At 41.7% G+C, this 17,568-nt stretch overlaps 1 protein-coding gene across 1 annotated transcript in view; it reads right to left on the bottom strand.

The window, feature by feature from the left end:
- Positions 1–17,568, bottom strand: part of FRMPD3 (FERM and PDZ domain containing 3) — an 86,863-nt gene that overhangs the window by 11,759 nt on the left and 57,536 nt on the right. The window contains exon 13 of the mRNA XM_081115353.1: positions 9,865–10,009. Within this exon, the coding sequence (XP_080971479.1) occupies positions 9,865–10,009 (145 nt within the window). The remainder of the gene's footprint in view (positions 1–9,864; positions 10,010–17,568) is intronic.

Here is a 17,568-nt window from a genome sequence, read left to right as displayed (position 1 = left end):
AAGGGAGTGACATCAAAGGAATGGTGGCATGACAGCACACCTAGCCCTCTCCCCCTGAAATTTCAACAAGTTAACCAACTATAATTCAACAAAGAAATCCCTGCTTAACACAGACACACACCTGAGAGACCCATGCATTGAAACATCTAAAGGTGGGCACCCAGGAATTAACAGGGAGACGAAAGGGGAAGTGCAACCGGCCTGCTGACAGAACCCTGCAGGCAGGAGCTCGTGGCTTGGCTGGGAGAGGGGAGAAAGCCGCAGCAGCAGGTGCTTCCTTAGGCCAGGAGGAACAGAAAGATGTGGAGGGGGTGGTAGCAGCTCAGTAGGGCAAGCAGCAAGGGTGCAAACAGTGTCTGAGTCAGCAGATGCCTAACAGAGCACCGGATTCTCCTGAGTGGCCCTCCACTGTTGGCAGGGTGGTGATATTTCAAAGAAATGGAATCACAGAGCCCTGCTGCCATTTGGACTCCCAAAACTCACGTCTTGTTGCTCTTGAAATTGGGTCCAGGAGCATATTATCTGTAAACCAAGAGCTGTTGCAGTAGAACTGCTGTTTCCCTCTGTGACTGATCCTCAGGAGGGGTGCTTAGGGCATGTCCCCATGGAGCTCAGGGGTCACCATTATGATGAGGGCAAAACAAACCCCACCCCCAAGCAGCAGAGCTGTATTGTCTTACCAAGTTGCAGAGGTTCAAGACTGGGAGATCACAGAGGTAAAAAATAGATCCAGAGACACAGAAGCATAGAACAAACTGGAATTTCAGAGTGAAAGAGGGGGAGAGTGGGTGGGTGGGAAGAGATCAACCAAAGAACTTGTATGCATATATGTATGATCCATGGAAAGGGATTGTAGGGTGATTAAGGCGTGGGGCAAGGGGTGGGGTGGGTAGAAGAGGTGAATGGGGGAAAAAGGGATCATATGTAATGCTATCAACAATAAAGATTTAATTTAAAAAACTAGCATCAACAAATTAAAGAAAATTGAAATTATACCAAGTATATTTTCTGACCATGATGACTTGAAATTAGAAATCAACTGCAAAAGGGAAGTAAAGAAACCCACAAATACCTGGAGATTAAACAACATACTACTAAAAAATGACTGGGTCAAAGAACAAATAAAATATGAGATCAAAACTTATACAGAGACAAATAAGAATGACAATATAACATCAAAACTTCTTGGATGCAGCAAAAGCAGTAATAAGAGGGAAGTTATTACAAGCCTATCTCAAGAAACAAGGGAAATCCCAAGTAAATAACCTAATATCACATCTTAAAGAACTAGAAAAGGAAGAACAAAAGCAACCCAAAGACAGCAGAGGAAAGAAAAAATAAAAATTAGAGCAGAATTGAATGAAATATAAAACAAAAAGACTATATAAAAAATAAAACAAAGAGTTGGTTCTTTGAAAAGATTAATAAAACTGAAACCCTTTGAATAGATTCACTAAGGGAAAAAGGGAAAAGACCCATATAAACAAAATCAGAAATGAGAGAGGAGTCACAGATATTCAAAGGATCATACTAGAATATTATGAAAGACTAAATGCCACCAAATTCAATAACCTAGAAGAAATGGATAAGTTCCTAGAAATGTATAACCTTTCTAGACTAAATCAAAAAGAATGGGAAAATCTAAATCAATCAGCAGTGAGGAAATAGAAGCAACCATCAAAAACCTCCCCAAAAACAGAAGTCGAGGACCAAATGGTTTCACCAGTGAATTCTACCAAACATTCAAAGAAGATTTAAAATCTATCCTTCTCAAATAAAAAAAAAAAATTGAAGAAGAGGCAATACTTCCTAACACATTCTATGAGGCCAATATAACCCAATGAAATTGGATTACAGTTTGATACAAAAACCTGGCAAAGATAACACAAAAAAGAAAACTACATACCAATATCCCTGATGAACACAGATGCAAAAATCCTAAACAAAATATTAGCAAATCAAACACAAAAGTACATCCAAAAAATAATACATCACTGTCAAGTGGGGTTCATACCAGGGGCACAAGGATGGTTCAACATGTGGAAATCAATCAATGTAATACACCATATTAACAAAAGAACAGATAAAAATAATATGACCTCATCAATAGATGCAGAAAAAGCATTTGATAAGATACAGCATCCATTTATGATTAAAACACTCAATAAAATAGGAGAAGAAGGAAAGTACCTCAACATAATAAAGGCAATCTATGATAAACCCTCAGCCAATATCATACTCAATGGTGAAAAACTGAAAGCTTTTCCTTGAAGATCAGGAACAAGACAAGAATGTCCACTCTCACCGCTCTTATTCAACATAGTGCTCTAAGTCCTAGCCAGAGCAATAAGGCAAGAAAAAGAAATAAAAGGCACCCAAATTGGGAAGGAAGAAGTAAAAATAACCACTTTTTGTGGATGATAAAATTCTGTGTATAGAAAACCCTAACGACTCCACCAAAAAAAAAAAAAACTATTAGAAGCAATAAACAAATACAGTGAAGTTGGAGGATACAAAATCAATGTGCAAAAATCCATTGCCTTCCTGTATGCTAACAACAAAACTACTGAAAAAGAAATGAAAAACAAAACAAAACAATTCTTTTTGCAATCGCAACCAAAAAAATAAAATACCTAGGAATAAACGTAACAAAGGACATGAAATACCTATGTACTGGAAATTACAAAACATTATTAAAAGAGATTGAAAAAGACACAACAAAAGGGAATAATATTCCATGTTCATGAATTGGAAGAATCAACATACTTAAAATGGCCATATTACCCAAAGCAAGATACAGATTTAATGTAGTCCCCATAAAAATCCCAATGTTATTTTTTAAAATATATTTTTATTGATTTCAGAGAGGAAGGGAGAGGGAAAGAGAGAGAGAAACATCAATGATGAGAATTATTGATTGGCTGCTTCCTGCACACCCTTCCTGGGGATTGAGCCGGCAATCTGGACATATGCCCTTGACCAGAATTGAACCTGGGACCCTTCAATGCATAGGCCAATGCTCTATCCACTGGGCCAAACTGGCTAGGGTCCAATGTCATTTTTTAAAGAAATAGAAAAAGAAATCATCAGATTTGTATAGAACCACAAAAGACCCCAAATAGCCAAAGCAATCCTAAGAAAAAAGAACGAAGCTAGGGTATCACCCTACCTGACTTCCAATTATACTACAGAGCTATGATAATCAAAACAGCATTATATTGACAGAGAATCAGACACACAGAATAGAGAGCCCAGCTATAAAACCACATACATATAGACAGATAATTTTCTACAAACGATCCAGAAACACACAATGGAGTAAAGATAGTCTCTTCAATAAATGGTGCTAAGAAAACTAGAAAGTCACATGCAAATGAATGAAATTGGATTATAGTTTGTCCCCATGTACAAAACTTAATTCAAAATGGATCAAAGACCTAAATATAAGACCCAAAACAATAAGTTACATAGAAGAAAACATAGGCATCAAACTTATGGCCTTGGTCGCAGAGAAGATTTTATGAACTTGATCTCAAAGGCAAGGGAGGTAAAGGCAAAAATAAGTGAATGGGACTATATCAAACTAGAAAGCTTCTGCACAGCAAAAGAAACTGACAACAAAACAAAGAGGCAGCCAACCAGATGGGAGATGATATTTGCAAACAGTAGCTCAGACAAAGGTTTAATTTCCAAAACATATAAAGAACTCAACACCAAACAAATAAATAACCCAATCAAAAAGTGGGCAAAGGACCTGAAAATGCACCTCTCTCAGGGAGACATATGAATAGCAACCAGATATATGAAAAGATGTTCAACCTCCCTGGCAATTAGGGAAACGCCAATCAAAACTACAATGAGATATCACCTCACACCTGTTAGAGTGGCCATTATCAACAAGATAAGCAATAACAATTGTTGGAGAGGTTGTGGGAAAAGGGAACCCTCATCCACTGCTGGTGGGAATGTAGACTGGTACAACCACTATGGAAAGCAGCCCAGCAATTTCTCAAAAAATTAAGAATAGAGCCACCATATGGCCCAGCAATCCCTCTCCTGGGTGTATACCCGAAAAACTCAAAATCATGTATTCGCAAAGATATATGATCCCCTATTCACAGTGGACAAGATATGGAAATAACCAAAGTATCCTGCGATAGAGGACTGGATAAAGAAGATGTGGTACATATACACAATGGAGTACTACTCAGCCATAAGAAAGGATGAAATAGTGCCATTTACAACAACATGGATGGGTCTTGAGAACATTATGAAAAGAGAAATAAGTCAGACAGAAAAAGCTAAGAACTATATGATTTCACTGGTATGTGGGATATAAAACTGAAACTTGTGAACAGAAACTGCAGTGTGGTGGCTGCCAGAGGGAAAGGGTAGGGAGGGAAAAGGGTCCTAAATAAGGTGACAGGAGAAGGTTTGCCTTTGGGTGGTGGGCACATCGTGCAATATACAGATCTTGTAACACAGAAACCCACACCTGAAACCTATATGTTCATGTTGTCCAATGTCACCCCAATAAATTTAATTTAAAAAAGAAAGAAAGACAATAACATGATTTGGCGAGGATTTGGTGAAATTATACCCTCCAATATTGCCAATGGGAATGTAAACTGGTGCAGTCATTTTGGAAAACAGTCTGGCAGCTTCTGACAATACCAATCCACTCCTAGGTATATACCAGAAAAATGAAAACATATGTCCCCACATAAACTTGTACATGAATGCTTATTACATTATTATTCAAAATAGCTGAAAGGTAGAAACAACCCAAGTGTCCATCAACTGAGGAATGGATAAACAAAATGTGGTTTATTCATACAATGGAATATTATTTGGCCATAAAAAAAACAAAGGGCTGATATATGCTAAAACATGAATGACCCTTGAAAACATTATTTTTAAGTGAAAAAAGAAAGCCACAAAAAGACCATATGTTGTATTATTCCATTTATATGAAATGTCCAGAAAAGGCAAATCTATAGAGACAGAAAGTTGATTAGTGGTTGCTTAGGACATGGATGTGATTAGGAGGGGAATAGGGGATGAATATTAATGGGCACAGAGTTTGCTTTAGGAGGGGCAAAAATATCCTAAGATTAAACTGTGGCAATGATTGCACAGCCCTGTGAATATATTAAATATACTTAAAAGCATTGAGTCGTGCCCTAGCTGGTTTGGCTCAGTGGATAGAGCACGGGCCTGTGGACTGAAGGGTCTCAGGTTTCATTGCAGTCAAAGGCACAAGCCCCGGTTGCAGGGCTCAGTCACTAGTAGGTGGCATGCAAGAGGCAGCTGATCAATGCTTCTTTCATCATTGATGTTTCTATCTTTCCCTCTCCCTTCCTCTCAAATCAATAAAAATATATTTAAAGAACACTTTTGAAAAACAAACAAACAAAAACCACAAAAAAAGACCAGTGAGTTGTGATCTTTAAGTGGGTGAATTTTATGGCTTGGAAATTACATCTAAATAATGCTGTTTGTTAAAAAGAAGCACAGCACTGGACATATGATGAACTTTCAATCATTATAAAAAGAACAAAAATATGTTCTGCTCTTGAAAGGACTTTATCCCACATGGTCCTGTCAATCCCTCATAAGGTAGGTTCTATTATTATCCTTTAAGTGTATAGATGGGGAAACTGAGACTCAGTTTAAGTACCTTGCTCATGATCACACAACTAAGATACAGCAGAGCAGGGACTGGAACCCGTGTCTCTCTGACTTTGGATCCCAAGCCATTTCTGGTTTCAATAGCCAGCGGTTCTCAACCTGTGGGTCTCGACCCCTTTGGCGGTCAAACAACCCTTTCACAGGGGTTGCCTAAGACCATCCTGAATATCAGATATTTATACTATGATTCATAACAGTAGCAACATTACAGTTATGAAGTAGCAACGAATATAATTTTATGGTTGGGTCACAACATGAGGAACTGTATTTAAAGGGCCAGAAGGTTGAGAACCACTGCAATAGACCATACTGCCCCTCTAAATTTAGTCAATGTAACTACATCGAGTGATTTCAATTTAGGCCTTAGTGGTTGTATCTAAGGAACTCAGGATCAGCCGGAGGATCTCTTCTTGGCCTTTGGCTAAGACCAAGTGTGGATGAGCTGGGGGAATGGTATGTAATGACTCTCTGAGACTTAGAAAAGTATTCTAGAGGAACACTGAGCCAGGAGCTCGAACTATCAGTTCAGGAAGTCTCTACCCTCAGGCATTGTTCGTAGGTCCTGGCAATGCACCTAGTGCTAATTACCTATGAGATAACTAAACAATCTTAGTCTGCTGCTATTAGAGGTGGCTCCCAGGAGCATGTCCAATAAGGAAGTTGTGACTCCTCTCAGACAAGGGTTAGAGGTCTAAGAGTGGCTTCCCTCCCTGCAAAATGGAAACATCTCTCAATACCAGGCTGTCAAGGCCAGGTGATGTATAGCTCACCACTTGGTACTATGATTTCCAGATCTGAGCAGCAGCACGGGGGGCTGTGCAGAGAAGAAAATGTCCCTGGAGAAGCCTAAATCTCCTCTAGACAGGTTAAAATGCCAGTAAAACCAGGTGCAGTTGCTGATATCTGAGAAAGCATGCCTCCCAGATTGCAAATCTGCTGTAAATTGCTCATCAGTTTTCCCCACAGGAATCTCCTAGTCTATCCCTCTGTACTCACCCACTCAGAAGACTGACTTAAAAAAAATACTTGCAAAGAACAGGATGGTGATTCAATTGGAGCTATATTTAAAAACTATATTATACACATGCACACACACACATACACAATCAACACAACATTGATAAAGCCAACTTTCTTTTACTTGGTCTTGCTATGTTCTACATTCTGATGATCATTATCATAAGGACAAATGACCAAAAGGCCTTGCAAGAACCTCATGTCCATTCTGAAACATCAAAAAAAAAAAGTCTGCTATGCTCACTCCAGCTTTAGTACTCTATGCATGTTGCTGAGTTTTAACTACATGAAAATCTGTAAGCTATGCATGGTATATATAGTAGCCATTAACCAGAATATTTTATTCACCAGATCAAACTGTTTTCTAAACATGGGAGAAAATTTAGAGTGGAATCCTCCTCCAACTGTGACCCTAGTTAGGGCCCTGGAAGCCTTAATTTCCTGGGTCCCCCCAGGATACAGGGAGCTCAAGGCAGGAGAGAGATGGCAGCTGCCTCTGGATTTCCAACCATCCCCATATAGGTGGAGAGTTGGCATTTGTCTGAGATTTTCTCGAAGTTGTGTCTTCAAGTCCAGGTGCTGTTATGTTATGTCACTTGAAATTTCCTCTATATAAATGCAAAGGCACTTACTGTATTGGCATTATTCCTTTAATCATATTTCTGTATTCTCCCACCAGTTTGTAAGCTCTGTGAGGGCAAGGACCACGTCTGTTACTTATAGCTGAAATAAGTGAAATGCCTACTTCAGGAAAACTACTAATAAAGCCCAACAGGTAATCTCTTTCCTTCCACTTCCATTTTCCTTTTTTTCTGTGTCTGAGAGAAGAGATGATGCTTTGTCTTTTCCAGTTGGTGGTTTACCAGCAACCTTTAAGTCCAGTCGGCTAAGCATTGAGTTGGGTTAGGTGGCAGCCAGTAGCTACTATGGGACAAGACTATAGATCCTGCTAGAGAAACCAGGCTCTGAGTAGACTGGTGTTCTGTTCTCTGAGGTTGGCAGGATGACTGTTTCCTATAGGTCTTTACTAAACCACACTGGGGCTTCTGTTCTGGGTTGAATGTGGGTTTGATGGAGGAAGCCAATCTTAACTTTGTATCAGGAACTGATGGCTCTTCACTGTAACCTGGGTAGAGGTCTCCTCAGTGGTGCTGCTTGCTGTTGCCCTTTCCTGTCCTTGGGACCATGAGATAAGATGTGCATACCAGCCCCTGACAGCTGACCCATGAGACTCATTCTGTCCCACTCGCCTTGAACCCTGGGTGACTACTATCAACCCAGCAGCTAACAGTCCAAAGGCCAAGTACTGGGCCTAGGCATTGGCCCAAGCCCCTGGAGAAGTCAAGTGCTACAAACAGTGGGGACACCACAGTGGTCCATCTGGCTCCTGCATGGACAGAGAGGCCCTGTGCTGGAGTCAGCCTGAGCCCCCTTCACTCTGTAGGCCCAATGAGGATTCTCAGGAATTAGGGAGGGGCTCTAAAGTCATGTATAGCATTGATATAAGCCTCCCTTCTGGGCTAGAAGAGAATTCAATGAAATTTGTTTGCCTTTGAAAAAGCAACATGATGCAACATGGAATGTATTCAGTTAAGGGACACAGGAAGCCTGGGTCCCTCACATAGTGCCACTATTTCCACAGCATGGGGAATACTTAATGAAGGCATTGGCTAGGGTGCTAATGGGCTGACCAAAACCCTTTGGAAGGCAGGGTGGGACTACAGAACCGCCTCAGGAGCCTTCTTAAAATGAACTCCCAAACAACCCTCACTTGCATATCTGGTCCTCAGCTGAGCTCCAGGCTCTTCCTTCTGTCTTGCCTTTTTCTCTTTCTCCCTCTCTATCCTGCTCAGTAAGAAGTATAATTTATTTAGGTGTGATGATAGAGAGGAAGATCACAGGTAACACTAATAATGCTAATACTGGCTTTGCCATCAGAGGTTTCATAGTACATATAGCCACCCACTTTGAAGCAATCTGCCTTGAGACATGTGGCAACTTGGATCCCCAGGTTCTTTCTATTCCAAGTCAGTTCTTTTGCTTCTTTATGTGGCCTATATCATATGCCTGGGGCCCCCTATCTTTCCCCAAATCTGTGTTTGGTGAATTGCCTTCTAATTCCTGTGGACAATGTTATGAGGTATAAACATGTGTTTGCTGTGATGTTCATTTTGAAGAAAATGAGGTGAGAGGGTTTATGTGGATACACAGCCCACTGGGTGCTGGGTCATCCATCAGGTATGAGCTTCTATTCTCAAACTCCTCAATCTAGATCAGATGTGACCATGCTGCAAGGCAAGACAACCTTGAAGATAAAAGAAATAGTTTAGCAGCAAAACAAGTTGGGTGAAGAGTCTTCAGCATGTGAGGAGGGCAACTACTGGGTAGTAAATCTCAGCTTCTACTTGTGATGTTTGGGTGCTGGGGTGAGGAGAGCACACATTGCATGTACGTGAGTCTTGGGTCTAATATGTGGAGTGACTGTTCTTTGGTCTCCTCCCATGTTGGTTCGGGATGGCAGTATCTGGATTGGGCTAATTTTCCTCAAGGGCCCTGATTGTGCCATCATGAGGACCGCTCTGAGGAGTGACTTCACTTTGCTGTTTGAGAGCTGCACTTGACTTTGTTCTTAGTGGTCAACCCCTCCAATCTCTAATATTCCTGCTGGCTATATATACTCTGGGCTTGCACAGTCTTTCCTACCCCAGTCTTCTGTGGCCTCTTACTTCAGGCAGCTATCATCTGCCTTATGAACAAAAGAAAATTTTACCTTTATTTTCAGCTTCCACTTTTAAAAATTTAGAACACCCATGCATCTCTCCTAGATCAATGTACCTCTAAAGTTTTGCCTTAGATTCAATGAGATTTCTTAATTGGTTCTCTATTTATTGCTTATTTGCTATTTTTATCTTACAACCGTTCACTGACTCAATCACAATGTGCTATTACAGGCATCCTTTGTGGGACAAGCCCATCAGAAAGCCAGCTGTCTTTCCAACTGGCTTGTGCCAAGTAGGACACAGTGGTACAGCATCAGCTCCTGGTAAATCAGGTCCTGGCAGAATGGGGTGAGCAGTAAGGCAGTGGAGCTCCTCCCCCCATGTTTCCAGGGTCCAAAGGACTTCCACTACACCAAAAATCGAGGCTGAGCCCTACCTGCCTTGATCATTGGAGGTGGAAGAGGCTGGTTGGTGGGCCTGGTGAAAACCATCTTCCTGGAATCCATCAGGAGGCGGCAGTACCCTGCAATCAGGCAGGCAAAGTTGGTGGCTTCGGGCCACTCCATCAACAGCACCAGAGGCTGGGGGAGAGACAGGAAGAAACATGAGAACACGGGAAGGAGGAAAACAGGTTCAATTCCTGGAGAACGATCATATAGAAAAGATAATTTGCATGGTTATGGGAACCATAGTTTCTGAACCAAAAATTGAGGCATATGTCCTGACAAATGATTTCTTCTGATTTGAGAGTTAATTTATAGTAAACTCTTACCCATGTATCAAAACTAAATCAACCTTAATTACACATTTAATGGACCACCTTTACTGAAAAAGACTGAAATTATTAAACATCATGTGACTGTTGTGTGGCTTTTATTGGGGTTGTCAGGGCTCAGCAGATGTTCAGGCCAGCTGGGAAAGCTGGGGTAAACCTAGGAGGTGAGGGGAATATCCTTTATGAGAATTTCCTTGAATGCACAACTCATCTCTATAACCACATACAATACCCAGAACAGCTCCTGGACATGGACATTCCGTGCAATCAAGTCCTTCCAGGTCATGGTCTTTCTGGTCTGCAGCCCTGTTCAGACCTTCATGTTCTCCCCTTTTCCCTTGGTTTCCCAAAGTGTTCTCAAGATGTTAATTGGTGCTCCTTAAAATAATTCCTTGAGAAAATACATGAGTGAAACCCTGGGTTAAATAACACTATATAGATAATTGTACTTATGGAAATTATCAGATCCTTTAATATATTAATGTGCAATACCAACTTTAAGAGTGGGACTTCAGTATTCCAACTTTTCTAAAATGTTTTATTTTTGTTTTTTTATATTGTCTAAAGTTTTACATATGACCAGCTCAGCTTTTAAGTTAAAGTTGCACCAGCTTTCTTGTCTATCTCCAACACATAGCTTGAGTTGAATATTTTGTAGTTCATATAGGCTAGGGGTTGACAACCCTTTACTATAAGGGCTAGATAGTAAATATTTTAAGACTTGTTAGCCATACAAGCTCTGTTGCAACAACCCTGCCATTGTAGTGTGAGAATGGCCATAGTTAACTATAAGCAAAACAAATGGCTGTGATGGTGTTCTAAGAAAACTTTATTTACAGATATAGGCAGTGGGTCAGGTTTGGGTCATGGGCCTTAGTTTGCCACCTGATCTATGGGTGAAGCTTCTTTTCAGCTAAATACAATTGTTTATATTCATTTTGACATCTTTTTCTGCTTGTTTCATTTGCCAACAGTAATCGCCTTCTCCTTTGGAAATTCTCCTCCTGACTTCTGTTTCCATGAGGTGATATTGTATTCTGGTTCAGTAATCTCTGACATGTCCATGTCCCTCTTTGGCCAGCTCTTCTTGCACAACCTCCACACGCAATCCATGCCCTAGGCTCAGTCCTCAACCCTTAGTTCATCATTAAGGGATCAAATTTCACCTATTGAGCTCTTTTTCTATCTCAGAACTCGTACAGTGCTATGTCTATATCACACAATCTTCTGTTCAATCGAATCCTATCTTGAGTTGTTGAATAGTTATTGTACATCCAATTACAATGCAAACCACAATAAGGCATTTGGATTCTGCCCCTTAGGCAATGAGCTGGTGATGCTCCTATGCAATACCATCAGCAAGAAAAGGAATGGCCTGTCCCCAAGGAACAATGGTTCCTTTGGGTCATTAGTAGGAAGGGGCAGAGAGGATGTTTGTACCTCCAGTTAATGGATGTTTCACAGTCACAACAGAATGGTTAACTTTGTGTATAACAAAGTAGAGACATAAGAGGAATAGAACAGAGAGGGGAATGAGATATCGCGTTGTGTCTCACTCCTTGTCACCAATGGCAGAAGGATACACAGAGGTTTGGGTATGAATAGCTGCTACCACCATTACTATGAGGGCCAAAGATTCACTAGGTTTGCCTCAGGAGCTATCACAGACATCATGGCCATCCCTTCTGCTACTGCTTTATTCAGGCCTTCATCATCTTCCTCTAAGACCAAAACTTCTGGAGGTATGTGTGAATGGGTGACAAGTGTACTGAGATCCTGAGCCCCTCAGCCTCTGGGTCCTGTTGCCTCTGGCCACAAGCTGCCTCATCTGTTTATCCCAGTGTGCCATACAAATAGTGACTTTTTGTGATATGGAAAAGGTAGGGACACACCTCAGGTTCTCCAATAGTCTTCTGATTGAACTCCCTGCCTTCAGTCTTCACCTCCATATTGCTACCTAAGTCATGTTCTAAAATATGACTCTCCTTGTCACTTAAAATCTTAAATAGCTCATCACCTAAAACCCATTGCCTTCCATTGTCACATGAAGCCCTTCAGGATCTAGACCCAGCCTGCAGCTTCAAGCATATCTCCCACTAACTCTGCCTGTGCCCTCCTCCCATTACAGCCCCTTGTCTTATGCTCCAGCAATGACACATCATTTACAAGTTGCCAGAGTTGTCATGTTTTTGCAGCCCTTCATAACTTAACCTATACTGGCCCCTCTGGCTGAGATGCTCCTGTACCCTACTTTGTCCACACAGCAAGCTGCTACACACTGGTTAAATGGCTCATAGACAGCAGACCCCACTGCAAGATGCAGCCGCTCATCCCAGAATAGTGCCAACACAGTTCCTGACCTCATGGCACTTATAATCTAGCAGAAAATAAGACATAAACGAAATAATCACAGAAATGAATATAATTGCAAGGTATGATAAGCACTATAAAGGGAAAGTACAGAGAGCTATCAGAACGTGGAATGTCCTGGATCAATGTGTGGGTACAAATGTGCACACATGTGACTAATTTGGTGGCAGAAGCTGGAGAGTTTCTTTGAGGAAATGGCATTGGCTGAAAAATAGAATAAGGGACCATTTGACCAAAGTACAGGCTGACTGGCTGGCTGACTGATAGAAAAACTGATGGACTATCTGGCTTCAGGGCAGTCTGGCCTACTGATGCCCTGGCTGACAAGCGTGGCTGCATGACAGGAAGAATGCCTAAAACCCTAATATCCTGACATCCTGGCTAGTTAAACTGCCGGGTGGCTGGTCAGCTAGCTAATGGATAGATGGGAGGCTAAGTGACTAAGTGGCTGACTGACTTAACTGTCTGACTTCAGTTCCCCCTCTTATTTCTTGACCCAAATGTAGCTCAATGTCCGTAATAAAGTAGCACACAAGCAAAATCCTGTGCACAGAATCAAGCACACCCCCAGCTGGCTCAGCACAGCACAGCACATCAGGAACCCCTCCTCTGCATCCTTGCATAGGCAACTGGACCTCAGCATGAGCCAAACGCAGCTTGTAAAAGGAACACAGATGCCAGCAGAGGTAAAAATCAAATCAAAGGCAAAAAAACAGGTTGGATAGGTTTTCTTAGAAACCTTGAAAAACAAGTGTGTTTTTTTTAAAAACATAGGATTTGAATGATCATGATGTTTAATGATGCTTGTCCCTATAGAAAGCACTAGAGCAATAAAGCTCCAACACGAGAATAGGAGACACATTGGATCACAAGAGATCCCTTGGGACATTCCTTTAATGGATTCTTTTCCCCCCTTGTGTGTTTCTGTGTAATGGGGCATGGGAATGGCCCAGTGCTATCTCAATTCCAGACTGCTGTCTCTTGGAGAAAGACATTTGCATACTACCTCAAATATACTTCACTAAGAGCAAGTAAGCTGAGTGAAACGGTAACTAAAAATATGCCCAGGCCATCTTCACATGGAGGAGAAAGGGAGAATGGAGTTGGAGGCATGGGCAAACAAGAGGAGGTACAGTGGGGATTAGTTTTACATGCTCCAGCCTTATCTCTTTTCCCAGCATTTTGGATTGCCAACTAAGGAGGGGACTGGCCTGGGATAGCCTCAGAACACCCTAGCATCCTGAAAAACAGGAAAAGGGTGGGAATTCAGGGGCCTTGAGGGGCAAGGGTACAAGGTGATGGTCCTTGAGTCCCAGGAGACCAGTATATTTGGGTTCTTGCCTCCACAACACTGGGAAATGTGAATTGGGCATAGCCAGTCAATTTGGGGACAAGTAAGAATATCACTTTAAGGCAGTGGTTCTTAGGCCAGATGCATATCAGAATTACCTGGGAAGTTTTAAAAATCTATATTCCCTTGGGGAGGTAGAAGAGGATAAAGAGGGATAAATAAATGGTGATGAAAGTTCATATTAAGTGACTATCAAATGGAAATCTGAATCTTTTTTTCTCCCTCAATCTTCCCTTTTTCCTTCCTCCACTATATCATGGATCTTACCTCTGCCAATTTATCTGTGAAAGGTATAAATACCATCCTGTCTATTTCATAGGGCACTGACTTGTAAAATAGTGATGCACACAGCAGACATCTCTGATTACATGCATCTGGTTTTATGTAACAAAAATTGGGTGTGAGCATAACATTTATCAATCAAATTATATCTTTTTTTTTAGAGAGAAGCATTGATTTGTTGTTCCACTTACTTATGCATTCATTGGTTGATTCTTGTATGTGCCCTGACAGGGGATGGAACCCCAACCTTGGCTCATCGGGATGACACTCTAACTGAGCTACTCAGTCAAAGCCTCAAATCATATCTTTAGTGCAGTGTATGACAGCTTCTTCCTTGAAGGAATCTCACAATGTATTAATTTCCTGTTGCCTCTGTGTAGCCTTTAAGCACAAATTTAGTGGCTTAAATGCTACACATTTATTTTCATACAGTTCTGGAGATCGAGTCTTACTAGGCTAAAATAAAGGGTAGGCAGGGCCGCATCACTTCTGCCTTCTGGAGGCTGTAGGGGAGAATGGGTTTTCTTTCCTTTTCTAGATTCTAGAGGCCACCCCACTCCTTGGCTCATGGCCCCTTCCTCCATCTTCAAGGCCAGCAAGATCGGACTGAGTCCTTCTCACATCACATCACTGACTTTCTATTCTGCCTCCCTCTTTCACTTACAAGGACCCTTGTGATTACACTGGGCCCATCTGGGTAATTCAAGCTAATATCCCTCTTTTAAGGACAGCTGATTAGCAATCTTACTTCCATCAGCAATATTAATTACTCCCTGCCATATAACATAACATATTCAAAGGTTCTGGGGATTAGGGCATGGGCATCTTTGGATGGCCATTATTCTGCCTACTGCACATGATAAATCTTTTTACAAAGTAAAAACATTTTAATGTAAAGTGGATAATCCTCCTCTGGTTTTTCATATACATTTTATCTGTTGCTTAAAGTAGGACATACCTGAACTATCTGCCACCTGATGGTCTCATCATCTACCTACCCATTCATTGTTTCCAGCAAAGTGCAACCTTCTCCTAGCCCCTTCAATTCACCAAGAAGACCTTCCATTTATCTCCTAATGTAGTCCTTCACCTCTTTACCCACCATGATGTGGACACTCTGTGTGCATGCATAGCACCATTCTTCAGTGCAATTGGGCTACATGCAGTAGGTGATAACGGTTAGGTATAATGAAATGTGTGCTTTGTGTGTGCCAGACAGGAATGTGTGTGGGGACATGCATGCACACTCTTAACGATTCTACACATTTCCCACTCCTCTTTCTTTTTCATTACCACTGCTATCCCTCCAGCTCAGGCCCTGCCTTTATCACTTCAATCCTGCACTAGCATCATAATCCCCTTCTTGCCTCCCTGGTTTCACATTAGCCTTGCTTCCACCCATTAGGCAAACTAGTCCAAATCAGTTTTCATTCTATCACTCCTCTGCTCCAGGTCCTACAGTGGATTCCCACTATTCTATCACATTGAATCTAAATTTCTCAGACTGGCCTTCAAAGCTTATAACCGGCTTATTCTGCCCATCCCCAATCTCTTCAATCTCTTTTCTCGTTAGTCTCCTCTCCCGCCAAGTAACTATGCTTATCGACCTGCACATATGTCTTACTTATTTCCGTGCTTGCTCTCTGCCTGTGAATACATCCCACTTCTCTCTGCTAATCCATGCCTGTCACTTCAAGATCCAGCTTAAAACACTCTCTTGTGAAAAGCCAGTTGTTAACCACTTCCTGTTTTTTTGTTCCATGATATTCCTGTCTACAAAATTACTTGATTTTAACTTTTCTTTAGTGATGTTTTGCTTTAAAAAAAATTACCAGGTCTCACTTGTTGAGGACTTATAATGTGTCAGGCAGTGTTCTAAGGCATTTTACACACATTTTCTCATTTAATCCTGAATACAACCTTTTGAGTTAGGCACTCCATTTTGCAGTTGAGGAAATCAGTGCTCAGAGAGGTCAAGATACTTTTTCAAGTCTATACAGCTAGGAAGTGGTGCACCTGGGATCTGAACCTGGTCTGTATGATTCCAAAGCTCTATGGAAGCTCTGTTGTTGCTTTATTAAAGTAGGGTATGTGTCTTTGTGGGTTTAGGCCTCCCCTATAAAAGTGTAGCCCCTCCAAGGCAGCCTTCATGCACACAACTGTGGCTAGATCGCTCCTGTAAATGAGACTAGTGCTTTACACCCAGGCAATACCCCACCGACCCTGCTTGGCCTGGTTCCTCCAGAGCTCTGGACCCAGAGGTGAGTGTTTCTCAAACCTGGCTATACTACAGAATCACCCAGGGAACTGAAAAACAAATAAATCCTGATGTCCAGGCTGCACCCCAATCAATTAAATCACAATCTCTGCTAGTAGGACCCAGGCATCAGTATTTTTTAAAGCTCTCAAGAAAATTACATTGTGCAGCCAACATTGACAATCACTTGTAAAGCAAAGAAGATTCTGCTGGAAAGCTGTTTCTCTGTTTTAAACCATTTTTATTTCTCAGGAAGTCACATCTCCCCTGCATGTCTAGTCTCTCCTTCCCCTTCCCTACCTGCTCATTTGGCTTTTTACTTAACAACATCTGAGGGGAACAGCAATCATTGCTTGAGGAAGTGGCTACAGCCAATTAAATATGAGCTCCAGGCAGGTTCCTAACTCAGTGGTGTTCCTGTGAATCACAGGTGAAAAAATTAACATATTAAAGCTTTCTGGGTTTCACAAAGACAAAAAAAATAATTTGCTGTTTTGAAACAGCAAACATTCCACCTCTTAATCTGCTAACAGCATCTCCTGGGAAATCCTTAAAGAAAGAAAAGTTGCCCCTTCCTTAATAGCTTTCACCAGCTGGCAGGCAGGGAGCGCCATGGAAGATGTGGCTGACCAAGGCTGCCTGCCTTTGCACAGGCAACAGCTGCTTGGTAGTCTGAATGAGCTCATCTATGGGAAAAGTTCTAAGGTTCTGGAAGAGGTGGACTCAGGGAGGTGAAATGGGGACCAGGCTCTACCTGCTGTCTCCCCAGGGCCCCTTAGTTCTGTCTACATACTCAGACATCCCCTCCTCCATGATTCCAAGTGTGTGTGTGCCTATGGCAGGGCTTCCCAACTGGTGTACACATATCCTTTCAGCCTTTGGGACAGCCAGACAGAGCCTAGGGTGGCTAGAGTCTCTGGGCTCCATTTACCCTAATATTCCAAATGAATGTAGTTTCCTATGGGTGCTATGACACAACATTGGGAAGTGATGGCCTGGAGGTAGCTCCAAATTCTCCAGTTCCCCTGCCCTCTGCAAAAGACCTCTTATGGGTTGATTGGACACTCCCTAGCTTTCTCTAGCACTGGCTAACCTTAATACAGTA

This window comes from Myotis nattereri (assembly GCF_964212035.1).
Source record: "Myotis nattereri genome assembly, chromosome: X".
Classification (NCBI taxonomy): domain Eukaryota; kingdom Metazoa; phylum Chordata; class Mammalia; order Chiroptera; family Vespertilionidae; genus Myotis; species Myotis nattereri.
Note: the sequence above shows the minus strand (reverse complement) of the source record. Positions and strands in the feature narration are given on the sequence as shown.